General features: G+C 48.5%; 1 protein-coding gene across 1 annotated transcript in view; it reads right to left on the minus strand.

Moving 5' to 3' along the window:
• LOC119973221 (dynein heavy chain 3, axonemal-like) overlaps positions 1-27,741 on the minus strand; it is a 714,697-nt gene that overhangs the window by 276,088 nt on the left and 410,868 nt on the right. The window contains exon 40 of the mRNA XM_038810887.1: positions 17,950-18,045. Within this exon, the coding sequence (XP_038666815.1) occupies positions 17,950-18,045 (96 nt within the window). The remainder of the gene's footprint in view (positions 1-17,949; positions 18,046-27,741) is intronic.

Below are 27,741 nucleotides of genomic sequence, written 5' to 3' on the forward strand. Positions count from 1 at the left end.
TCTGCAGACAGAGCGACTGCTTGGAAATCCATAAAAAATTTTCATGTTGAGAACTTTAGATTAAATTCAGGGAGGCTGGCAGTCCATCTGGTAGACGCAAGTTAGAAATGCACAGATCTGCAGGACTCTTCAGTGCGAAGGCCCAGGTCGGTAGAAGTGAAGGTGACTCCCCAGAGGAAGTTTTATAGCCTGAGATTTTTAATCGAAGGCAGACACTAAAAGATCCAGACCAACCAATGGTGTTCAACACCTCGTCTTCTGAGAAGACCGTCGCCTACAACGATCACAACCTCAGCAGCGAAGATACACATCTCTCATTCCTAGTTTAATCCCTGTTATGTGTGTCTGGTGGAGGGTGGGACGGGGTTAGAGGAATAATTAGATTAGCAGACCATTGTTCTATTATTTCCATTATATGTTTATCTTTTCTCTGGTTATAAATTAACAGTTTTTTTAACATTTTACTTACAAATCCGGTGCCTGTATGTCATTGTCATGGGTCAAAGATCTCAAGCAAAAATATGAATTATTGGTTAATTCACTTGGTTTTGTGTTGAGCTTTCATATTTTAAATCCAACAAATTATACATAACAACAACTGATCATGACCGCCCTTTAACCGGCATACATATTTTACATTCTCCAGTATGGCTGAGGCATACATTTACAGGCAATTATATACAATTTGGTTTGGGCATTAGCTTGCCATCGGTCTGTCCCTTGTGGCTTTGCCCCTCCTGCTTGTAACTCGCATTCCCTTTTGTTTGCTTTCACTCCCTCCTCCCCTTTCCTTTTTCCTCTTTGGCATGTGGCTCGTCCCCCCCTTGTTCTCCTGGTTGCTGGCTACGAACAGGCCTTGAAACAAGTTGGTGAACAGCTTCCTATGGAAACCTTCTTTCGATCCGTGGATGGCAAATGTTATTTTCTCTGGCCTGAGAAATTCTGCCAGGATGGACAGCCAGTCTGCAACCTTGGGTGGTTCTGCCGATCGCCATCTGAGCAGGATTATCCGGAGGGCAATCAAGGAGGTAAAGGTTAGGGCATTGGCTCCCATAAAGAACTCTGGCTGATCTGATACCCCGAAGACCACCACTTTTGGGCATGGCTCCTCCCTCATTCCCACAACCCTGGACATGGCCTCGAAGAAGGACGACCAATACCCGACAAGCCTGGGGAAAGGCCAGAACATGTGGGCCTGGTTGGCTTGCCAGGGCACCCTTCGTATTTATCCTCCACCTCCCGGAAGAACCTGCTCATTCAAGTTCTGGTTAGGTGCACTTTGTTTACCACCTTTAGCTGCATTAGGCTCAGCCGTGTGCACATGGAGGTGAAATTTGCCCTGTGCAGTGCTTCGATCCAGAGACCTCCCCCTATCTCTATGCCTAGCTTCTCCTCCCATTTTTCCCTTGTCTTGTCCAGGGAGGAGCGTACATTCTCCAACAGTCGGCCATACGGTTTCCCTCCCCTCGGTCGCTGGCGTCCAGCAGTCTTTCTACTGGTGAGTGTCCTGGTATCTGGGGGTATGTCATTGTTTCTTTGCAGAGGAAGCTTTTGACCTGAATATATCTCTGGTTGTTCCCTCTTGATAGCTGGAACCTCTCGTGAGTTTCCCCAGGGTTGCTACTCATAGAATTTACAGTGCAGAAGGAGGCCATTCAGCCCATTGAGTCTGCACCGGCTCTTGGAAAGAGCACCCTACCCAAGGTCAACAACTCCACCCTATCCCCATAACCCAGTAACCCCACCCAACTCTAAGGACAATTTTGGACACTAAGGGCAATTTATCATGGCCAATCCACCTAACCTGCACATCTTTGGACTGTGGGAGGAAACCGGAGCACCCGGAGGAAACCCACGCACACATGGGGAGGATGTGCAGACTCCGCACAGACAGTGACCCAAGCCGGAATCGAACCTGGGACCCTGGAGCTGTGAAGCGATTGTGCTATCCACAATGCTACCGTGCTGCCCTCTACTGTCTGTGTACTCTACTGTCTGTGTACATGTCCCAAACTGTCAGAATTCTCGTCCTGTCTCCAGCTTTTCAAGGTGGCGTCCATTATTACGGGAGTGTACCTATGGTTGTTACAGATGGGGCCATGGTGGACATTTCGGTTGGGCCAAGGTGTTGCCTCATTTGGTTCCACGTTTGGAGTGTGGCTACTACCACTGGGCTCCTCGAGTATTTGGCCGGAGGGATGAGAGTGCGTTTGTGACTGGAGCTCAGATGGATGTCCCTGTGGAGGACATATCCTCCATCCTCATCCACTCTGCTCCCAGTTCCTTGACATTCCCGTACCAGCCTCCCTGAACAAGCGCTGGAATGTGGTGACTCGGGGCTTTTCACAGTAACGTCATTTGAAGCCTACTTGTGACAATAAGCGATTTTCATTTCATTTTTTCACATGCCCATACTCTTTCTGCGGTGATCGCCCAGCCGTCGAACTGTAGATTCTGAAGGGCCAGGCCTCCCATGTTTCTCCTGCTTTGCAGGACCTTCATCTTCGGGTACTCTTTCCCCCCCCCCCCCCCCCCCCCCCCCCCCCCCCACACACACACATAAACTCCATGATTAGCTTGTCGACTGTGTTGAAAAAGGTCTTGAGGATGTAGATCCGGAGGGATCTGAACAGGAGGAGGAACCTGGACAGCATGTTCATTTCTGAATGTCTGTATTCTCCCTGAGAGGGAGTGTGGGCCCCGCCTCTGCAGGTTCTTTTCTAAAAAAAAAAAATTTTGAGTGCCCAATTAATTTTTTCCAATTAAGGGGCAATTTAGCATGGCCAATCCACCAATCCTGCACATCTTTTGGATTGTGGGGGCGAAACCCACGCAAGTCCAAAAATGTGCAGGTTAGGTACATTGGCCATGGTAGATTGCCCTTAGTGTCCAAAATTGCTGTTAGTGTTGGGTGGGGTTGCTGGGTTATGAGGATAGGGTGGAGGTGATGACCTTGGGTGGGGTGCTCTTTCCAAGAGCCGGTGCAGACTCGATGGGCCAAATGGCCTCCTTCTGCACTGTAAATTCTATGTAATCTATGTAAACACGGGAGAAAGTGAAAACTCCATATAGACAGTGACCCAGAGCCGGGATCAAACCTGGGACCTCGGCGGCGTGAGGCAGCAGTGCTAGCCACTGCGCCACCGTGCTGCCCTGCGGGTCCTTTTTAACATCCTCCACCATACTTGTCAGGTTCCATTTATGGATCCGTGTCCCGTCGTGGGCTATTTGGATCCCCACGTAGCGGAATTCGGTCTTGGTCAGTTTAAACGGTAGTCCCTCCAGCTCTGTCCCTCCCCCTGTGGGTTCATAGGAAAAATCTCCCTCGTACTCAGGTTAAGCTGAGTCTGAGAAGGCTCCAAACTCCTTTAGGAGTTTCATTATCCTTTCCATGCTAGCCCAGGGATTTGAGATGTAGAGGATACCCTCCATCCTCTCTGTCTCTCCTTTGGATACCTCTCCATCCCTTCACCGCTCTGACGGCAATCGGCAGTGGTTCAATTTACATAGATTTACATAGAATTTACAGTGCAGAAGGAGGCCATTCGGCCCATCGAGTCTGCACCGGCTCTTGGAAAGAGCATCCTACCCAAGGTCAACACCTCCACCCTATCCCCATAACCCAGTAACCCCTCCCAACACTAAGGGCAATTTTGGGCACTAAGGGCAATTTAGCATGGCCAATCCACCTAACCTGCACATCTTTGGACTGTGGGAGGAAACCGGAGCACCCGGAGGAAACCCTCCGGGTTTGTCAGATTCCCGGATTGTCAGAGTAAACAATAGCATCACTGCCTCGTGTCCCTGTGCATCTGGAAGTATGTGGAGCTGGTGTGGTTTGGACATAGAATCATAGAATTTACAGTGCAGAAGGAGGCCATTCGGCCCATCGAGTCTGTACAAGCCCTGAAAAGAGCACCTCATTTAAGCTCACACCTCCAACTTATCCCCGTAACCCCACCTAACCGTTTTTTTTTGGACACTAAGGGCAATTTAGCATGTCAATCCACCTAACCTACACATCTTTGGACTGTGGGAGGAAACCGGAGCACCTGGAGGAAACCCACATAGACACGGGGAGAACGTGCATACTCTGCAATGACCGTGACTCAAGCCGAGACTCGAACCTTGGACCTGGAGCTGTGAAGCCACTGTGCTAACAACTGTGCTACCGTGCTGCCCTACACTTGGCATGGGAGTGCTGTACATTGGTTTCACCCAGGAGGTGAATCCTGGCCCAAACCCAAACCATTCCAGTACATCAATGAGGAAAATCCATTCGACCATGTTGAAGGCCTTTTCTGCTTCCAGGGAGATGATCACTTTTGATGTTCTCAACCCGGATGGAGTCATTCACACGTTCATCCAGTGTCTGATGTTCGATATTAGCTGCCTGCCTTTGACAAAGCCTGTCTGGTCTCCGTAATTACCTCTGGTACACCGCTCTCCAGCCGCCAGGATCTTTATGGCTGCGTTAATGAGTGAGGTGGGCCTGGAGGACCCGCACTCCGTTGGGTCTTTGTCTTTTTAGGGAATCAGCGATATTGTTGGTGGTAGGGAGTCCCTTACCAGCGAGTCTGCAAACATCTCCCACAGGTGCAGAGCCAATACTGACGCAAATTCTTTGTAAAAATCCGTCAGGAATCTATCTGGTCCTGGTGCCTTCCCCACCTGCATGGAGTTGATACTCTGCATGAGTTCCCCCAGTTCGAGTAGTGCTTCCAGGCCCAGTCTCCTATCTTCCCCCACGACTGGCATGTCCAGTCCATTGAGGAACTGCTCATCTCTGAGTCCCCTCCAGGGTTCGAACGTTTATAGCCCTCGGTAGGTTGCAAAAGCTTTGTTGATCTTTTCTGGCACAGCGATAGCCTGCTGCTTCTGTCTTTAACCTAAGCTATTTCCCTTGTGGCTGCCTGCTTTCTCAGCTGGTGAGCCAGCAGGTTGCCGGCTTTGTCTCCCATGTTCATAAAAGGCCCACTGTGTCCCGCGGAGCTGGTTGACTGCTTTCCCAGTGGCGAGCAGGTCAAAATCCATTTGCAACATTTTTCTCGCTGTCAGTATGTCCACGGTCGGGGCCATGGAGTACAGTCGGTCGACCTCCAGTATGGAGTTGACCAGCTGTTCCCTGGCCGTCCTCTCCTCCCTATATCTGCGCAACTTGAATGTGATAATTCTCCCCCTGATCACTGCCTTCAGCACCTCCCAGAATGTGGAAGGTGAGACCTCCCCATTCTGTCTATGGTCTGTGATACCTGATCACAAAAAGCCTTATTGGTGAGCAGGGCCATGTCCAGCCTCCAAGGGGAGGTGTTGAACCCGGCCAATCTCCAGCCTCACATCCACGTAGTGTGGAGCGTGGTCAGAGATTATATTTGAAGAGCATTCCGCTCCTACTACCCCTGGGAGCACTGATTTTCCCACCACAAAGAAGTTGATCCTCGAGTAGGTCCTGTAGACCTGGGAGAAAAAGGAAATTTCCTTCCCCCTGGGTGCGTGAACCTCCATGGGTCCACTGCCTCATCTGCTCCTTAAAGGTGTTCAGCTCCTTTGACTTATTCATTAGACTGCTGAATTTGTCACTCTGTGGGTCCTGTACACAGTCAAAGTCTCTTCCCCCCCGCCCAATGATTAGTCGGCGCGTTTCTATGTCGGGGATTTCTGTCATGGTTTTCTTTATGAATTCTACGTCGCCACAATTGGGAATGTATATGCTTACAAGGACCACTGATGCTCCTTCCAGAGGACCAATAACCATGACATACTGTCACTTCAAGTCCGTAACCATCTTTGTCGCTGTTGAATGCCGTCCTCTTGTTCAGTAGTATGGTCACGCCTCTAGCCCTCGCCCTGTAACATGATTGGTGCGTCTGACCCAACCAGCTTTTCCTTACCCACAGTTGGTCCTTCTCCCTCCTGTGTCTGCTGGAGGAAGGTTACATGAGCCTTAGACTTTTCAGATGCGCGAAGACTCTGGATTTTTTCACCCGGCTGTTAAGTCCCCTGACTTTCCAGGTGACTATTCTGATAGGGGGTTTCAGTCCACTCCTCCTCCCCTGTCCTGCGGGATCAACTATACTTACCTTGTGGATGTGCCCCTGCACTCCAGGGTTTCTCTTTGTTTGGGGGGCATCCAAGATGGCCGCAATCACCATACTTTCCATATGGCATTGCCCCTGTGTTCAAGGGTTTCCCTTTATTCAAGAGCCATCTTAGATGGCTGTGGTTTCCCTTATTATCAAGATTTTTCATCAAGAAGGAGAGTGACGTAGTTGATTCGGAGACTAGAACATAGAACGATACACCGCAGTACAGGCCCTTCGGCCCTCGATGTTGCACCGACATGGAAAAAAAAAACTAAAGGCCATCTAACCTACACTATGCCCTTATCATCCATATGCTTATCCAATAAACATTTAAATGCCCTCAATGTTGGCGAGTTCACTACTGTTGCAGGTAGGGCATTCCACGGCCTCACCACTCTTTGCGTAAAAAACCCACCTCTGACCTCTGTCCTATATCTATTACCCCTCAATTTAAGGCTATGTCCCCTCGTGCTAGCCACCCCCATCCACGGGAGAAGGCTCTCGCTGTCCACCCTATCTAACCCTCTGATCATTTTGTATGCCTCTATTAAGTCACCTCTTAACCTTCTTCTCTCTAACGAAAACAACCTCAATTCCATCAGTCTTTCCTCATAAGATTTTCCCTCCATACCAGGCAACATCCTGGTAAATCTCCTCTGCACCCGTTCCAAAGCTTCCATGTTCTTCCTATAATGAGGCGACCAGAACTGTACGCAATACTCCAAATGCGGCCGTACTAGAGTTTTGTACAACTGCAACATGACCTCATGGCTCCGGAACTCAATCCCTCTACCAATAAAGGCCAACACACCATAGGCCTTCTTCACAACCCTATCAACCTGGGTGGCAACTTTCAGGGATCTATGTACATGGACACCGAGATCCCTCTGCTCATCCACACTACCAAGAATTTTACCATTAGCCAAATATTCCGCATTCCTGTTATTCTTTCCAAAGTGAATCACCTCACACTTCTCCACATTAAACTCCATTTGCCACCTCTCAGCCCAGCTCTGCAGCTTATCTATGTCCCTCTGTAACCTGCAACATCCTTCCGCACTGTCTACAACTCCACCGACTTTAGTGTCGTCTGCAAATTTACTCACCCATCCTTCTGCACCCTCCTCTAGGTCATTTATAAAAATGACAAACAGCAACGGCCCCAGAACAGATCCTTGTGGTACGCCACTCGTAACTGAACTCCATTCTGAACATTTCCCATCAACTACTACTCTCTGTCTTCTTTCAACTAGCCAATTTCTGATCCACATCTCTAAATCACCCTCAATCCCCAGCCTCCGTATTTTCTGCAATTCTAGAATCGTAATAAAGGCAACTATGAGGATATGAGGCGTGAGTTGGCCTTGATAGATTCGGGAGAGTTATTTATAGGGATGACAATGGCAAACATTCAAGGAACGCATGGATGAACTACAGCAACTGTTCATTCCTGTCTGGCACAAATGCAAAGTGGGTAAGTGGGCCAATCAATGGCTCACAAAATAAATTAGAAATAGTATCCGATCCAAGGAAGAACATAGGAGCAGGGGTAGGCCATCTGGCCCCTCGAGCCTGCTCCGCCATTCATTGAGATCATGGCTGATCTTTAGTGGACTCGGCTCCACTTTCCGGCCCGAACAGCATAACCCTTAATCCCTTTATTCTTCAAAAAACTATCTATCTCTATCTTAAAAACATTGAAGGAAGGAGCCTCAACTGCTTAACTGGGCAAGGAATTCCATAGATTCACAATCCTTTGGGTGAAGAAGTTCCTCCTAAACTCAGTCCTAAATCTACTTCCCCTTATTTTGAGGCTATGTCCCCTAGTTCTGCTGTCACCCGCAAGTGGAAACAACCTGCCCGCATCTATCCTATCTATTCCCTTCATAATTTTATATGTTTCTAAGATCCCCCTCATCCTTCTAAATTCCAACGTGTACAGTCTCAGTCTACTCAATCTCTCCTCATACTCCAACCCCTTCAGCTCTGGGATTAACCTAGTGAATCTCCTCTGCATACCCTCCAGTGCCAGTATGTCCTTTCTCAAGTAAGGAGCCCAAAACTGAACACAATACTCCAGGTGTGGCCTCACTAACACCTTATACAATTGCAGCGTAACCTCCCTAGTCTTAAACTCCATCCCTCTAGCAATGAAGGACAAAATTGCATTTGCCTTCTTAATCACCTGTAAATCAACTTTCTGCGACTCATGCACTAGCACACCCAAGTCTCTCTGCCCAGCAGCATGTTTTAATATTTTATCAGTTAAATAATAATCCCTTTTGCTGTTATTCCTACCAAAATGGATAACCTCACATTTGTCAACATTGAATTCCATCTGCCAGACCCTAGCCCCTTCACTTAACCTATCCAAACCTTTCTGCAGACTTCCGGTATCCTCTGCACTTTTTGCTTTACCACTCATCTTAGTGTTGTCTGCAAACTCGGACACATTGCACTTGGTGCCCAACTCTAAATCATCTCTGTAAATTGTGAACAATTGTGGGCCCAACACTGATCCCTGAGGGACACCACTAGCTATTGATTGCCAACCAGAGAAACACCCATTAATCCCACTCTTTGCTTTCTATTAATTAACCAATCCTCTATCCATGCTACTACTTTACCCTTAATGCCATGCATCTTTATCTCATGAAGCAACCTTTTGTGTGGCACCTTGTCAAAGGCTTTCTGGAAATCCTGATATACCACATCCGTTGGCTCCCCATTATCTACCGCACTGGTAATGTCCTCAAAACATTCCACTAAATTAGTTAGGCACGACCTGCCCTTTATGAACCAATGCTGCGTCTGCCCAATGGGACAATTTCCATCCAGATGCCTCGCTATTTCTTCCTTGATGATAGATTCCAGCATCTTCCCTGCTACCGAAGTTAAGGTCACTGGCCTATAATTACCCGCTTTCTGCCTACTTCCTTTTCAAAACAGTGGTGTCACGTTTGCCAATTTCCAATCGGCCGGGACCACCCCAGAGTCTCGTGAATTTTGGTAAATAATCACTAGTGCATTTGCAATTTCCCTAGCCACCTATTTTAGCACTCTGGGCTGCATTCCATTAGGGCCAGGAGACTTGTCTACCTTTAGCCCCATTAGCTTGCCCATCACTACCTCCTTAGTGATAGCAATCATCTCAAGGTCCTCACCTGTCATAGCCTCATTTCTGTCAGTCACTGGCATGTTATTTGTGTCTTCCACTGTGAAGACCGACCCAAAAAACCTGTTCAGTTCCTCAGCCATTTTCTCATCTCCCATTATTAAATCTCCCTTCTCACCCTCTAAAGGACCAATATTTACCTGAGCCATTCTTTTCTGTTTTATGTATTTGCAGAAACTTTTACGATCTGTTTTTATATTCTGAGCAAGTTTACTCTCATAATCTATCTTACTCTTTATATCTTTTTTAGTAGCTTTCTGTTGCCCCCTAAAGATTTCCCAGTCCTCTAGTCTCCCACTAATCTTTGCCACTTTGTATGCTTTTTCCTTCAATTTGATACTCTCCCTTATTTCTTCAGATATCCACGGTCAATTTTCCCTCTTTCTACCGTCCTTCCTTTTTGTTGGTATAAACCTCTGCTGAGCACTGTTAAAAATCGCTTGGAAGGTTCTCCACTGTTCCTCAACTGTTCCACCATAAAGTCTTTGCTCCCAGTCTACCTTAGCTATTCTTCTCTCATCCCATTGTAATCTCCTTTGTTTAAGCACTAGTGTTTGATTTTACTTTCTCACTCTCCATCTGTATTTTAAATTCCACCATATTGTGATCGCTCCTTCCGAGAAGATCATTAACTATGAGATCATGAATCAATCCTGTCTCATTACACAGGACAAGATCTAGGACCGCTTGTTCCCTCGTAGGTTCCATTACATACTGTTCTAGGAAACTATCGCGGATACATTCTATAAACTCCTCCTCACGGTTGCCTTGACCGACCTGGTTAAACCAATCGACATGTAGATTAAAATCCCCCATGATAACTGCTGTACCATTTCTACATGCATCAGTTATTTCTTTGTTTATTGCCTGCCCCACCATAATGTTACTATTTGGTGGCCTATAGACTACTTCTGTCAGTGACTTTTACGCCTTACTATTCCTGATTTCCACCCAAATGGATTCAAACTTATCCTCCATAGCACCAATGTCATCCCTTACTATTGCCCGGATGTCATCCTTAAATAACAGAGCTACACCCTTACCATCCACTCTGTCCTTCCGAATAGTTTGATACCCTCAGATATTTAACTCCCAGTCTTGACCATCCTTTAACAATGTTTCAATAATGGCCATTAAATCATAGTCATTCACGATTATTTGCGCCATCAACTCATTTACCTTATTCCGAATGCTACGAGCATTCAGGTAAAGTACACTCATGTTGGTTTTTTTACCTCTGTTTTGAATCTTAACACCTCGATCAGTAACCTCTCCTAAGTTATATTTCCTCTTAACTTTTCTCCTAATTTTCCTTGTCGTTGAACCCATATCTTCATGTAACAACCTGCCGCGTCGCTTACCATTTACGTTTTTACTTCCCGTTTTATTCCTTTTAGTATTACTGGGCCTATTCACTGAGCTCCCCTCAGTCACTGTACCTTGTACTGTCGCCCTTTTTGATTTTTGACTATGGCTTCTCTGCCTTACACTTTGCCCCTTACTGCCTTTTGTTTCTGTCCCTGATTTACTACCTTCCAACATCCTGCATTGGTTCCCATCCCCCTGCCACATTAGTTTAGTTTAGTTAGAAGCACACAGAATGGCCAGGAAAAATAATAGATCTGAGGATTGGGAGCAGTTTAGAATTCAGCAAAGAAGGACGAAGGGATTGATTAAGAAGGAGAAAGTACAGTACGAAAGGAAGCTTGCAGGGAACATGAAGACTGACACTAAGAGTTTCTACAGATATGTGAAGAGAAAGAGATTGGTAAAGGGAAATGTAGGCCCCCTACAGACAGAAACAGGGGGATGCATAATAAGGGACAAAGAAATGGCTGACCAATTAAATACATACTTTGGTTTTGTCTTCACAAATGAGGACACAAATCAGATCCCAGAAATGTTGGAGAATGAAAGGTTTAGTGAGAGGGAAGAACTGAGGGAGATCAACATTGGTAGAGAAATGGTGCTGGGAAAACCGATGGGTTGAAGGTGGATAAATCCCCAGGGCCTGAGAATCTGCATCCCAGAGTGCTTTAGGAGGTGGCTCTGGAAATATTGGATGCATTGGTGGTCATCTTCCTGGATTCTATAGACGCTGGAACTGTCCCTGCAGATTGGAGGGTAGCTCACGCCACTCGATATTCAAAAACGGAGGTAGAGATAAAGCACAGAATTAGAGGCTAGTAAGCCTAACATCGGTAGAGGGGAAAATGCTTGAATCCATTATCCAGGACTTTATAACGGAACATTTAGAAAGCAGTGGCAGGATCAGTCAGAGTCAGCATGGATTTATGAAGGGAAAATCATGCTTGACAAATCTGTTGGAATTCTTTGAAGAGGTAACCAGTACAGTCGACAAGGGGGAGCCAGTCGATGTGGTATATTTGGACTTTTAGGAGGCGTTTGACAAAGTCCCGCATTAGAGATTATTGTGCAAAATTAAAGCGCATGGGATTGGGGGAAATGTATTGAGGTGCTTAGACAACTGGTTGGCAGAGAGAAAACAAAGAGTAGGGATTAATGGGTCCTTTTCAAATTGGCAGGCAGTAACCAGTGGGGTACCACAGGGATCGGTGCTGGGACCCCAGCCATTCACAATATATATTAATGATTTGGATGAGCGAACAAAATGTAACATCTCAAAGTTTGAAGGTGATAACACATTATGTGTGAGGGTGAATTGTGACGAGGACGCAGGGATCCTACAGCAAGATCTGGACAGGTTGGGCGAGTGGGCAAACCAATGGCAGATGCAGTATAATTTGGATAAGTGTGAGGTTATTTATTTTGGAAGCAAAAACAGGAAGGCAGGTTACTACCTGAATGGTTGTAAATTGGGAGAAGGGAGTGTGCCGCGGGACCTGGGTGTCCTTGTGCACCATTTGTTGAAGGTAAGCATGCAGTGCAGCAGGCAGTAAAGAAGGCTAATGGTATGTTGGCCTTCATTGCAAGAGGTTTTGAGTACAGAAGCAGGGATGTGTTGATGCAATTGTACAGGGCCTTGGTGAGGCCAAACCTGGAGTATTGTGTGCAGTTTTGGTCTCCTTCTCTGAGGAAGGATGTTCTTGCTCTCGAGGGAGTGCAGCGAAGGTTTACCAGACTGATTCCAGGGATGGCGGGACTGTCATATGAGAAGAGATTGACTCGGTTAGGATTGTTCTTACTGGAGTTCAGAAGAATGAGGGGTGATCTCGTGGAGATTTATAAAATTCTAACAGGACTAGACAGGGTAGATGCAGGGAAGGTGTTACCAATGATGGGTGAGTCCAGAACCAGGGGTCACAGCCTGAGGATTCAGGGTAAACCATTTTGGACAGAGATAAGGAGACACTTCTTCACACAAAGAGTGGCGAGCCTGTGGAATTCATTGCCACAGGAAGTAGTTGATACTAAAACTTTGAATATATTCAAGAGGCGGCTGAATATAGCACTTGGGGAGAATGGGATCAAAGGCAATGGGGAGAAAGCAGGATTAGGCTATTGAGTCGGATGATCAGCCATAGAACATAGAACAGTACAGCACAGAACAGGCCTTTCGGCCCTCGATGTTGTGCTGAGCATTGTCCGAAACCAAGATCAAGCTATCCCACTCCCTGTCATTCTGGTGTGCTCCATGTGCCCATCCAATAACCGCTTGAAAGTTCCTAAAGTGTCCGACTCCACTATCACAGCAGGCAGTCTATTCCACACTCTAACCACTCTCTGAGTAAAGAACCTACCTCGGATATCCCTCCTATATCTTCCACCCTGAATCTTATAGTTATGCCCCCTTGTAACAGCTACATCCACCCGAGGAAATAGTCTCTGAACGTCCACTCTATCTATCCCCCTCATCATCTTATAAACCTCTATTAAGTTGCCTCTCATCCTCCTCTGCTCAAAAGAGAAAAGCCCTAACTCCGTTAACCTTTCCTCATAAGACATATCCTGCAAACCAGACAGCATCCTGGTAAATCCCCTTTGCACCCTTTCCAATGCTTCCACATCCTTCCTATAATGAGATGACCAGAACTGCACACTATATTCCAAATGTGGTCTCACCAGGGTCATGTACAGCTGCAGCATAACCCCGTGGCTCTCAAACTCAAGCCCCCTGTTAATAACCGCTAACACACTATAGGCCTTCTTCACGGCTCTATCCACTTGAGTGGCAACCTTCAGAGATCTGTGGACATGAACCCCAAGATCTCTCTATTCCTCCACATTCCTCAGAACCCTGCCGTTGACCCTGTAATCTGCATTCAAATTTTTCCTACCAAAATGAATCACCTCGCACTTATCAGGGTGAAACTCCATCTGCCATTTTTCGGCCCAGCTCTGCATCCTATCAATGTGTCTTTGCAGCCTACAACAGCCCTCCACCTCATCCACTACTCCACCAATCTTGGTGTCATCAGCACATTTACTGACCCACCCTTCAGCCCCCTCCTTCAAGTCATTGATAAAAATCACAAATAGCAGAGGACCCAGCATTGATCCCTGTGGTACACCGCGAGTAACTGGTCTCCATTCCAGGGGCTGGTTTAGCACACTGGGCTAAATAGCTGGCTTTTAAAGCAGACCAAGGCAGGCCAGCAGCACGGTTCAATTCCCGTACCAGCCTCCCTGAACAGGGACTGGAATGTGGCGACTAGGGGCTTTTTACAGTAACTTCATTGAAGCCTACTTGCGACAAGCGATTTTCATTTCATTTTCATTTCAGTCTGAAAATTTTCCATCCACCACCACCCTCTGTCTTCTATGTGATAGCCAGTTACTTATCCAATTGGCCAAATTCCCTCTATCCCACATCTCCTTACTTTCTTCATGGGGAACCTTATCAAACGCCTTACTAAAATCCATGTAGATGACATCAACTGCTCTACCTTCATCTACACACTTAGTTACCTCCTCAAAGAATTCAATAAAATTTGTGAGGCAAGACTTACCCTTCATGAATCCATGTTCATTCCTATTCCCTTTCTTGAACAGAGGAACAACATTCGCCACTCTCCAGTCCTTTGGCACTATCCCCGTGGACAGTGAAGACCCAAAGATCAAAAACAAAGGGGCGCGATTCTCTGCAACGGCGGAGAATCGGGAAGGCTGCGTGGAAGAGGCTGTCACCCACGGCAGCCTCCGCGGCCCCTCCCGGGACCCGATTCTAGCCCCCCATCGGGGCTAGGAGCGGGACCCGGGGGTCTTGGCGGCGCGGCCTTGACAACCGTTGTCAAGGCCGCGCATCATTCTTGGCGCCTGTGTGACATCAGCCGCGCATGCGCAGGTTGGACGGTTCCAACCCGCGCATGCGTGGATGACATAATCGTGCATGCGTGGATGACATAATCGCGCATGCGTGGATGACATAATAACGCAGACGGCTCCGACCCGCACATGCGCGGAGCCGTCTTTTCCCTCAACCACCCCGCAAGATGTGGCGGCTTGATCTTGCGGTGCGGCGGAGGGAAAATAGTGCGTCCGTTACGGACGCAGGCCCGATGATCGGTGGGCACCGATCGTGGGCCTTTGCCTTCCTAAGCACGGCCGTGGTACTGCCGTGCCAGTCGGGCGCCTAGAAGTCCCAAATGGGCTTCTGGCGCCCGTTTCACGACAGTGGCGACCAGGTGTGGTTGCCGCCATCGTGAAAAGGTCGTAAACGGATGGCCACTCGGCCCATCGGCCTCGGAGAATCGCCGTTTGCTGTGAAAAACAGCGAGCGGCGATTCGGGGATCGTCGGGTTTGGGGGGGGTGAGAATAGCGGGGGGTTGTAAAAAATGTCGGGAGGCCCTCCCGCTATTCTCCCAGGCGTCGTGGGGAGCGGAGAATTGCGCCCAAAGGCTCTGCAATCTCATCCCTTGCCTCCCAAAGAATCCTTGGATATATTCCATCTGGCCCAGGGGACGTGTCGACACTCAAGTTTTTCAAAATTGCTAATACATCCTTCCTCAAAACAGCTACCTCTTCCAGCCTACCTGCCTGTATCACATTCTCATCCTCAAAAACATGGCCCCTCTCCTTGGTGAACACTGAAGAAAAGTATTCATTCATTGCCTCTCCTATTTCTTCTGACTCCATGCACAAGTTCCCACTACTGTCCTTGAGCGGCCCTACCCTCACCCTGGTCATTCTTTTATTTCTCACATAAGAGTAAAAAGCCTTGGGGTTTTCCTTGATCTGACCTGCCAAGGACATCTCATGCCCCCTCCTAGCTCTCCGATGCCCTTTTTTTTTTAGCTCATTCCTTGCTACCTTGTAACCCTCAAGTGACCCAACTGAACCTTGTTTTCTCATCCTTACATACTCTTCCTTTTTCCTCTTGACAAGACATTGAACTTCTTTTGTGAACCATGGTTCCCTCACACGGCCATTTCCTCCCTGCCTGACAGGGACATACCTTTCAAGGACACGCAGTATTTGTTCCTTGAACAAGCTCCACTTTTCATTTGTGCCTTTCCCTGACAGTTTCTGTTCCCATCTTATGCTCCCTAATTCTTGTCTAATCGCATCATAATTACCCCTCCCCCAATTATAAACCTTGCCCTGCCGTATTGCCCTATCCCTCTCCATTGCAATAGTGAAAGACACTGAATTGTGGTCACTATCTCCAAAGTGCTCTCCCACAAACAAATCTAACACTTGGCCTGGTTCATTACCCAGTACCAAATCCAATGTGGCCCCACCTCTTGTCGGCCTATCCACATATTGTGTCAGGAAACCCTCCTGCACACACTGTATAAAAACTGCCCCATCCGAACTGTTCGACCTATAGAGGTTCCAATCAATATTTGGAAAGTTAAAGTCACCCATGACAACGACCCTGCGACTCCACACCTATCCATAATCTGTTTTGCAATTTCTTCCTCCACATCTCTATTACTATTTGGGGGCCTATAGAAAACTCCTAACAATGTGACCATTCTTTTCCTATTTCTAACTTCGGCCCATATTACCTCAGTAGGCAGATCCCCTTCGAACTGCCTTTCTGCAGCCGTTAAACTATCCTTGATTAACAATGCCACTCCTCCACCTCTTTTACCACCTTCCCTACTCTTACTGAAACATCTATACCCCGGAACTTCCAACAACGATTCCTGTCCCTGTTCTAACCATGTCTCCGTAATGGCCACAGCATCGTAGTCCCAAGTACCAATCCACGCTCCATGATCGTGATGAATGGTGCAGAAGGCTCGAAGGGCCAGTAGGCCTTCTCCTGCTCCTATCTTCTATGTATCTTAGGGTCCATCAAGATCGGCACTCCCTCTCTGTGCCTCCCTGATCTTTGGCCCCTCCTCCTGTCTTTCCACTTTCCCCTTGCTGTCCCCCCTTCCCCCTTTGCCAGGCTCTCCAACCCTGTTGGGAGTTGTGCTGTGGCCTCCGCTTCGCCTGTACTTTCCTGCACTGGCTTTCTCACCAGTGTGGTGGCCCCTCACTGGCAGCAATTCCTGTTTTCCCAGCCTGTTATGTTCTCCAACCCCTCTCCCTCCACCTGTTTCTGCACCTTACCGCTCTCATCCCCTCCTTCCTGGTTCTTCAAGCTAGGACGAAAGCGAGGCAGTTATGTTCTGCACAAATGTCTTTCTTTTTAAACTGAGTTTGTCGTCACTGTTGGTGCTGTTGCTGCTGCCTTCCCAGCTTTCGTCTGTGCAGAAACCTGTCCACCTCGGCCGGCGTGGTAAAGTAGGATTCATTCCTCTGGCAGGTTACCCACAGTTTGGCCAGGTACAGCATTCTAATCACACCCCACTCTTGTACAGCACGGTGCTTGGCCAGGTCTGCCCCAATGTCCTGGTACACTCAGATTGAATGGCCTTCCCATGGGTAGGACTGAGTGCACCTTTCCCAGTTCAGGATCTTCTCCCAATCCTGGTATTGGTGCAGCTTTGGTATTGCGGCTCTTGGCTGCCCCTCTGCTTTAGGTTTCGTCCAGAGACCTATGGTCTCTATCTCCAGAGGTTTGGGCTGCTCTCCCTTGTAATCAGATTACCAGCTTCTGGGCTACCAGCATATTCTGTGGGGTTTCTGTCCTTGATGCAGTCCGGCAGCCCCATGATACGGAGAGTCTGGCAGTGTGGGGGTACTGTCGAGGATCAGTTCTCCTGGACTTCAACAGTGCCTCTTGCGCATCACCAACCTTGTCGTTTCTGTTTCCATGGAGGGGATTCGGTCACTCTGGTCAGTTGCTGCTTTTTCTCAGTCCCTGCTTGTTACCTCCTGTGCTTCCAGTCATCGCTCTGCTTTCTCCTTGAAGGGGGTCAGGGTGTCTGTGACCACTGCTTTCCCTGACGTCATCTCCCCCCCCCCCCCCCCCCCCCCCCCCCCCACATCCTCATAACCAAACCTGCATATCACTGGACACGAAGGGGAAATTTATCATGGCCAACCCATCTAACGCACCACGTCTTTGGACTGGGGAGAAAACCAGAACACCCGCAGGAAACCCACAAAGACATGGGGAGAACATATAAACTCCACACAGACAGTGACCCAAGGCCAGAATTGAACCCAGGACATTGGAGCTGTGAGGCAGCAGTGCTAACCACTGTGCCACCATGCTGTCCATGTCACAGGTCAATCTTCAGTTTAAACCAGCCCAGGCTGCTGCTGGAAGTAAAGGCACAGCCCATTAATCGCCCATGGAAAAAAATTGTAATAACAAAAGTAAAGAAAAGAAAGGAGCAAACGGGCAGGAGAATCCTTTCAACTCTTACCTTTTCAATGATTGCCCGTTTTTCCTCATTATCAAACAGGTTGGGGATATCCCCGGTAGTGAGAATCATACTAATATCCTCCAGAAAGTCTTCATCCTTATAGAAAATAGTGGTGAAGAGAATTAATCAATTTGATATACAATATGAAGTCATTCACGGAATGTGAGTGTCACTCACTGCCCTTTCCTAGTTACCCTGGGAAGATGTTGGTGACCCACCTCCTTAAAGCACTGAACTGTTTTGAAATAATTCAGACAACTGTTGAGAATTTGTGTGTTACAAGAACAACTTATTTCTGTACCACCTTTAACATAATAAAACATTTCAAAGTGCTTCACAAAGCATGATAAAACAAAAAGTAACACAGCTCCATAAGGAGATATTGAACGTGATTTTCTCACCGTGTAGTGCCCGCCACCAATCAGGGCATTGTGGGAGAGACCCAAATCGGGCTTTGTGCCGGACACACAACCTCGCGTGCATGATCCAGATAATCATTATTCGGCTCATTTAAATATGCGTGAGGCCGCGTTCTCCCGATGCCTGGGAATAACTGGCCTCACTGGCGAGGCTTCACCTGTCCGTCGATTAGTACTGGTCTCCAGAAGTGGAGACCATAAGACACAGGAGCAGAATTAGGCCACTTGGCCCATCGAGTCTGCTCCGTCATTCAATCTTAGCTGATATTTTCACATCCCCATTCTCCTGCCTTCTCCCCATAGCCCATGATCCCCTTATTAATCAAGAACCTAATAAGAACCAAGAGACTGGGCATGGTCACTCTGGACATCGTCATTGGAGCCCCCTGGTGCTCAGGTACAGAGCAGTGGCCTGGTACTCTCCCTGGTACCCAGACACCCTGGTAGTGCCGACTGGGTATAGTTTGGGTGCCTGATTGGCACTGCTTGGGGGCGGGGGTTGTCAATGATAATGAAAGGGGAATATGAAGGTCAGTGGTAACATGGGGGTATGAAGAATTTCACAAAAGTTGGTGGGGTGAAGGGAGGGGTCCTGTTGCTCGTTTTACTGGAGTGTGATTAACACACCTCCGTTTAAAGGCCGTGTGCTTAACACTACTATGGCTCTGTATGTGTAATTATGCTCGGAGTCGCCAGGTGCCGTATTGAGACACCGTCACAAGTATATCAAGGTCAGGTTCAAAGTAATAAATCCGTACACCGATTAGTAAGTCCAAACGATTGGTGTTTATTATAACAAATATAATAAATACACATGCATACGCTAAAGAGACTAACTTACTTCTAATACTAAACAACTAAATACTTATCTAGACAGGAACAGGCAAGGTCAGGGAGCAAGGCCTTCGTCCCGTTCTTGGTCTGTAACTTTCTGATTGGCAAAGTTGTCAAAATCTAGCAAGGTCTGGATCACGTAGCGATCGTTGTGTTGGCACTTACAGTTCGATGGCTGATGCTCAACGGCCGGTGATGAAACTGGAGTCAGGATGCGATGTAACAAGTCTGGGCCGGAGTCTGGAAGCAACAGTTGGAGCAAACAGATCTGGGAGCAACAGCAGATCTGGGCCGGAGCAAAACAGACCGAACCATGTGCGGGATCTATTCTTAAAGGTCCTAGAAGTCCGTGCCCCTTGGGGCGGGTTCTTTCACCTGCCAGGTATCGATTGGGTCTCTCCCAATCGATATCTTTCAAACTCCCCAATCTGAGGGTCGTTCCTCGATGGGTGGGGCGGTCCCTACGGCTCTTTGTGTTGGTTGCTTTGGCGCCATTCTGTCTGGGTGTCTATGGAAAAGTATCCATTGATACTTAAATGTTTCTATTGTCCGGGGTCTGGATCTGGATCACCTCATTACTATGCAGATCTGTTTCCCATTTGCACCTTTGGCTGAAACTCTGCACCTGGCCAGAAACTGGTTTCTGTACGTGCAGAATGCAAAACAGTTTTCTGCAAGCTGCTTGTCCTCACTAAGACTGTTTTTCCCTGCAGCCTTAGCAGTTCTCCATTTTGTAGCCCAGTGTCCATCTTAGATGGCTACAGTCTTGAAAGGGGAAGTCCCGAAAGGGGGAGTGGGAGTCCTCTAATGAGGGGCTCCCAGTGATCCCATAGTGGGGTGTCTGCACCTGGGAGGGTGGTAATGCCCATGTCTGTGGGTGGCATTGCCCATGAGTGAGGGACCCTCAAGCTCACTTTGAGATCGGGCACCTTTAAAATCAGCTTACCATTGCTGAAAACATTTCTTATTGTGGGCTGGACCCAGAAGAAACTCCCCAAGGCCCAAACAGATAATCAAGTGTGGGTGAACACCGGTCTGGATCTCACCCCAATAGCCGTAGGAAAAACCCCAGCAAATTCACCCAAAATGACACACACGGTGCGAACTTCCGACCTCACTACACTCAAGTGAAATGAGGCCGGTGAATAGCGGGAGAGGCCAAAAATGGGAATCGTGCCAGGCGCCAAAAAGTTTGCAATGCAATGCAACAAAATGCGATCCTGAAATTGGGATCTCGATGTAGCGTGGTGAGAAACTAATTATCACCACTTAAGCTCCATTTCCATACAATTAACAGGAGCGACTCCATATCCAACGGTCTCCCGTCATTCAGCGACATCCCCAGCAAGTGGTCATGCTGGCGCCGATTAGTACTCCTTTTGAAAAACAGGAATCTGACGGAAGCGCTTCTGTGGGGCGCTGAGGAGCTAAGTAGCCATCTTTGCTCACAGGCAAAGAGCTCGTGGGTGCTGGGCTTCCTGCCCCTGTGCTCAATGGGCGTTGGGGGACCTTCGGCTGGGGGGTGGGGGGACCCTCTGCAGGGGTAGACCGCCACGGGAGGGTGGGCTGGGAAACCGGTGCGCACCCACTCTCTGCACCACCATGGACATCCCTGGAACGTGTGTACCCATCCCGGGGGCAACCCTTGTCCCTGCCCGTCAGCCCCAGGACCACCCATAGCCCCCACCGACTTCCGAGGCCTCTGGCGGCTGAAGGTTATAGCCTCTAGGAAATTGGCAATCCTGGTTAAGTGAGTACTTCACACAATCCAAGTGGATCCCTGTGGGTTGGTGGGCCATGCACATAGGCACCAACGATATAGGTAAAAAACGGGATGAGGTCCTACAAGCAGAATTCAGGGAGTTAGGAGTTAAACTAAAAAGTAGGACCTCAAAGGTAGTAATCTCAGGATTGCTACCAATGCCACGAGCTAGTCAGAGTAGGAATGTCAGGATAGATAGGATGAATGCCTGATAGATGGTGCAAGAGGGAGGGATTCAAATTCCTGGGGCATTGGGACCGGTTTTGGGGGAGGTGGGACCAGTACAAACTGGATGGTCTGCACCTGGGCAGGACTGGAACCGATGTCCTAGGGGCGGTGTTTGCTAGAGCTGTTGGGGAGGGTTTAAACTAACGTGGCAGGGGGATGGGAACCGATGCAGGATGTTGGAAGGGAGAGTATCAAATTGAAGGAAAAAGTCACTGACAGAAGCAAAAGGAAGTAAGGGGAAAAGTGCAAGGCAGAGAAGCCATAATCAAAAATCAAAAAGGGCGACAGTACAAGGTACAGTGACTGAGGGGAGCTCAGTGAATAGGACCAGTAATATTAAAAGGAATAAAACTGGAGATGTTAAGATTCAAAACAGAGATAAAAAAAAACCAACATAAGTGTACTTTACCTGAATGCCCATAGTATTCGGAATAAAGTAAATGAGTTGATGGCACAAATCATCGTGAATGACTATGATTTAGTGGCCATTACTGAAACATGGTTAAAGGATGGCTTTATGGGATGCCCCATTTTGGGGCAGCAGGGTAGCATGGTGGTTAGCATAAATGCTTCACAGCTCCAGGGTCCCAGGTTCGATTCCCGGCTGGGTCACTGTCTGTGTGGAGTCTGCACGTCCTCCCCCTGTGTGCGTGGGTTTCCTCCGGGTGCTCCGGTTTCCTCCCACAGTCCAAAGATGTGCGGGTTAGGTGGATTGGCCATGCTAAATTGCCCGTAGTGTCCTAATAACAAAAGTAAGGTTAAGGGGGGGTTGTTGGGTTACGGGTATAGGGTGGATACGTGGGTTTGAGTAGGGTGATCATGGCTTGGCACAACATTGAGGGCCGAAGGGCCTGTTCTGTGCTGTACTGTTCTATGTTCTATGGTCACGACTGGGAGTTAAATATCCGAGGGTATCAAACTATTCGGAAGGACAGAGTGGATGGTAAGGGAGGTGGTGTTGCTCTGTTATTTAAGGATGACATCCGGGCAATAGTAAGGGATGACATCGGAGGATAAGGTTGAATCCATTTGGGTGGAAATCAGGAATAGTAAGGCGAAAAAGTCACTGATCGGAGTAGTCTATCGGCCACCAAATAGTAACGTTATGGTGGGGCAGGCAATAAACAAAGAAATAACTAATGCATGTAGAAATGATACAGCATTTATCATGGGGGATTTTAATCGGCATGTCGATTGGTTTAACCAGGTCGGTCAAGGCAACCTTGAGGAGAAGTTTATAGAATGTATCCGCGATAGTTTCCTAGAACAGTATGTAATAGAACATAGAACATAGAACAGTACAGCACAGAACAGGCCCTTCGGCCCTCGATGTTGTGCCGAGCAATGATCACCCCACTTAAACCCACGTAACCCGTATACCCGTAACCCAACAATCCCCCCATTAACCTTACACTATGGGCAATTTAGCATGGCCAATCCACCTAACCCGCACATCTTTGGACTGTGGGAGGAAACCGGAGCACCCGGAGGAAACCCACGCACACACGGGGAGGATGTGCAGACTCCACACAGACAGTGACCCAGCCGGGAATCGAACCTGGGACGCTGGAGCTGTGAAGCATTGATGCTAACCACCATGCTACCGTGAGGTCCTTGGAACCTACGAGGGAACAAGCCGTCCTAGATCTTGTCCTGTGTAATGAGACAGGATTGATTCATGATCTCATAGTTAGGGATCCTCTCGGAAGGAGCGTTCACAATATGGTGGAATTTAAAATACAGATGGAGGGTGAGAAAGTAAAATCAAATACTAGTGTTTTGTGTTTAAACAAAGGAGATTACAATGGGATGAGAGAAGAACTAGCTAAGGTAGACTGGGAGCAAAGACTTTATGGTGGAACAGTTGGGGAATAGTGGAGAACCTTCCAAGCAATTTTTTTCATAGTGCTCAGCAAAGGTTTATACCAACAAAAAGGACGGACGGTAGAAAGAGGGAAAATCGACCGTGGATATCTGAGGAAATAAGGGAGAGTATCAAATTGAAGGAAAAAGCATATAAAGTGGCAAAGATTGGTGGGAGACGAGAGGACTGGGAAATCTTTAGGAGGCAACAGAAAGCTACTAAAAAAGCTATAAAGAAGAGTAAGATAGAATATGAGAGTAAACTTGCTCAGCAAACAGACAGTAAAAGTTTTTACAAATATATAAAACAAAATAGAGTGGCTAAGGTAAATATTGGTCCTTTAGAGGATGAGAAGGGAGTTTTAATAATGGGAGATGAGGAAACGGCTGAGGAACTGAACAGGTTTTTTGGGTCGGTCTTCACAGTGGAAGACACAAATAACATGCCAGCGACTGATAGAAATGAGGCTATGACAGGTGAGGACCTTGAGAGGATTGTTATCACTAAGGAGGTAGTGATGGGTAAGCTAATGGGGCTAAAGGTAGACAAGTCTCCTGGCCCTGATGGAATGCATCCCAGAGTGCTAAAAGAGAAGGCTAGGGAAATTGCAGATGATTTACCAAAATTCACTAGACTCTGGGGTGGTCCCGATGGATTGGAAATTAGCAAACGTGACACCACTGTTTAAAAAAGGAGGCAGGCAGAGAGCAGGAAATTATAGGCCAGTGAGCTTAACTTTGGTAGTAGGGAATATGCTGGAATCTATCATCAAGGAAGATAGCGAGGCATCTGTATAAAAATTGCCCCATTGGGCAGACACAGCATGGGTTCATAAAGGGCAGGTTGTGCCTAAGTAATTTAGTGGAATTTTTTGAGGACATTACCAGTGCAGTAGATAATGGGGAGCCAATGGATGTGGTATATCTGGATTTCCAGAAAGCCTTTGACAAGGTGCCACACAAAAGGTTGCTGCATCAGATAAAGATGCATGGCATTAAGGGTAAAGTAGTAGCATGGATAGAGGATTGGTTAATTAATAGAAAGCAAAGAGTGGGGATTAATGGGTGTTTCTCTGGTTGGCAATCAGTAGCTAGTGGTGTCCCTCAGGGATCCGTGTTGGGCCCACAATTGTTCACAATTCACATAGATGATTTGGAGTTGGGGACCAAGGGCAATGTGTCCAAGTTTGCAGATGACACTAAGATGAGTGGTAAAGCGAAAAGTGCAGAGGATACTGGAAGTCTGCAGAGGGATTTGGATAGATTAAGTGAATGGGCTAGGGTCTGGCAGATGGAATTTAATGTTGACAAATATGAGGTTATCCATTTTGGTAGGAATAACAGCAAAAGGGATTATTATTTAAATGATAAAATATTAAAACATTCTGCTGTGCAGAGAGACTTAGGTGTGCTAGTGCATGAGTCACAGAAAGTTGGTTTACAGGTGATTAAGGCAAATGGAATTTTGTCTTTCATTGCTAGAGGGATGGAGTTTAAGACTAGGGAGGTTACGCTGCAATTGTATAAGGTGTTAGTGAGGCCACACCTGGGGTATTGTGCTCAGTTTTGGTCTCCTTACTTGAGAAAGGACGTACTGAAGCCGAAGGGTGTGGAGAGGAGATTCACTAGGTTAATCCCAGACCTGAAGGGGTTGGATTATGAGGAGAGGTTGAGTAGACTGAGACTGTACTCGTTGGAATTAAGAAGATGAGGGGGATCTTAGAAACATATAAAATTATGAAGGGAATAGATAGGATAGATGCGGGCAGGTTTTTTCCACTGGCGGGTGACAGCAGAACTAGGGGACACAGCCTCAAAATAAGGGGAAGTAGATTTAGGACTGAGTTTAGGAGGAACTTCTTCACCCAAAGGGTTGTGAATCTATGGAATTCCTTGCCCAGTGAAGCAGTTGAGGCTCCTTCATTAAATGTTTTTAATGTAAAGATAGATAGTGTTTTGAAGAATAAAGGGATTAAGGGTTATGGTGTTCGGGCCGGAAAGTGGAGTTGAGTCCACAAAAGATCAGCCATGATCTCATTGAATGGCGGAGCAGGTTCGAGGGGCCAGATGGCCTACTCCTGCTCCTAGTTCTTATGTTCTTGTGTAACATTTGGGAGTCATCCCAATCATACCACAATGCCTGGACAGTGTGCCAGAACACTGTGGGAGGCAACACCATACACACAGCAGCCAACATCCGAACACCCAGCGGATGGTACACAGCTCCAGGGACATTACCATGTCGGAGGGTGGGTGAGTGCCACGGGGAGGGGGCCAGCGGCCGGTCCGGTTGATGTTGTGAGTGGGTGTCCAGGATACAGGGTCTGGGCCCGGTGAGGGGGGCTGCTGCGGCCTGGAGTACATGGGCAGCTTGTTCCGGGTAGGGTCGTGTGGGGGGGGGGGGGGGGGGGGGGTGGATTAGCAGGGGAATGGAAGGTCCCGGGCTGGGAGCCACCGCTGTTTGTCGGTCCAACACCCTGTCCCAATGCCTCACAGTTATTGAACGTTATGGCAGGGATGTTGGACGCAGAGGTTGCCCAAGTGATGCTGGTGCTACGCGATGTGGCCAGACGTCTGAGAAGGCGGCAGCAGCAGCTCGAGGCAGCGGCCCACGTGTTGGACCCCGCCCCACACCCTGAGGAGCCAGCTGCCCATCAGAATAGGGGGAGGGAGTCCCACGACGGCCCAGGGTGTATAGGCGTCGCTGGTCGTTTGAACAGATGGCGCAGGAGGCTCTGTCTCAACAAGGAGATGGTACGACACCTGTTCCATATCCTCGCAGACTTGGCTCCTCATGGAGGAGGAGGACGCCCGCTCCCAGTGGCCGTCAAGGTTACTGCAGCGCTGAACTGTTCTGCCACAGGATCATTCCAGGGCTTGAGTGGGGACCAGTGTGGTATCTCACAGGCCACAGACCACAGGTGCATCCGGCAGGTCACGAATGCCCTGTATGCCCGGTCGGAAGACGACATTTTTTTGTCATGGGCCAGGCCCAACAGGATGCCTGGGCAGCAGGTTTTTCCACCATCGGCAGGATGCCCCAGGTCCAGTCACAGATGCCACGCATGTTGCCCTGTGCTCACCGGGCCATCTGGGAGTGCCCTATGTTAACTGAAAGAGGTTCCACTCCCTCAACATACAGCTTGTCTGCAACCACCAGATGAAGATCATGCACGAGGCCCATGCAGCCACCCGGGCAAGTCATTGAGCAGTGTGTTAGACTCCTCAAGGCGCGGTTCCGATGCCTCGTCCGCTCTGGATGTGCCCTCCAGTACAACGCCTGGGGGGTCGCCACTTTGTGGTGGTCTGCTCTGTCCTCCCCAGCCTTGCACAGCAGTGAGGCGACAAGCTGGAGGTTGGAACATGTGGCCACCTCGGAGGAGAATGGGGAAGAGGATGATGAGGAGGTGCTGGACCAGCAAGGACTTGGAGGATGGTCACTGTCGAGGCAGGGGGTTAATGATAACCCACTGGAAGTTGGTGCTCCTCAACCTATGCCATAGTCTGACCCCTGCCTGTCTGCTGAGTGCTCGCTCACACATCATAACCTGCACGTGGTGATACATGCGGGAGAAAGGGACAGAGGCTTCCTACTGGTTGTGCACAAGGGTGTTTATTATCGAATAGAAGTCCCCACTGTCCCAGAGGTGCAATCCCTACCAAACCCCTCACCCCCTATCTACCCCATTTCCCCCTTCACTTAGTGCCCTCGGTGATCCTCAATGTGCTTTGCCCTACTAGCTCTACCATTACGTCTAGGTGGGTCCCAGGATACACAACTGAGGTGGAGCAGCCAGCTGCTTACCTCGTCCATGGCCTTCGATGCCCCTGTTGGGAGGCTCTGGGGCCTGAGAGCCCCGGCTCACTTGGTGGCACATACTCAGCCGTGTCGCCCTGTCCTGTGTGCTGACCCCGAGGTGTGACGTCATCAGAGGGATAGAACCCGGGAGAGCTGGTGGCCACCGCCGCCGCCCCCTGGACGGGTCCAGCTTGGCACTCAGCGTCCTCTCCTCCCGGTCAGTGCCCATAGGGCCCTGGAGTTCACCTTGGGATGGAAGGGCAGCTGGATCAAGCCCTGGCTGCCCCTGCATCATCTGGCTCTGCCAGCACTGGCAGCTCCCCATGGTCCACACTATCGCGCTGACGCCCTCGGTGATGCTCCACAGTGACTGGCCCACGCTCTGCAGCTTCTCGGCAATACCCACCTGTGACTGGGACAAGCTCCGCAGCGCCTCGGCCATGCCCATCTGAGAGAGGGTAGCAGTAGAAGGGTGTTTTCTGAATGGAAGATTGTGACTAGTGGTGTTGCACAGGGATCTGTGCTGGGGCCTCTGTTGTTTGAGTATACATAAACGATTTGGAGGAAAATGTAGCTGGTCTGATTAGTAAGTTTGTGGATGACACAAAGGTTGGTGGGGTGGCAGATAGTGTTGAGGATTGTCAGAGGATACAGCAGGACAGGATTAGAGAAAGTCAGAGAGATCTGGGCATGCAGGTCCACAGATCTTTGAAAGTAGCAACACAAGTGGACAAGGTAGGCACAAAAGAAAACAGGATGCTTTCCTTCATTGGAAGGGGCATTGAGTATAAAAACTGATAAGTTGCATAGAACCTTGCTGAGGCCACACTTGGAATATTGAGCACAATTCTGGTCACCACACTACCAGAAGGATGTGGAGCCTTTGG

The sequence above is a fragment of the Scyliorhinus canicula genome, chromosome 11 (assembly GCF_902713615.1).
Source record: "Scyliorhinus canicula chromosome 11, sScyCan1.1, whole genome shotgun sequence".
Lineage (NCBI taxonomy): Eukaryota > Metazoa > Chordata > Chondrichthyes > Carcharhiniformes > Scyliorhinidae > Scyliorhinus > Scyliorhinus canicula.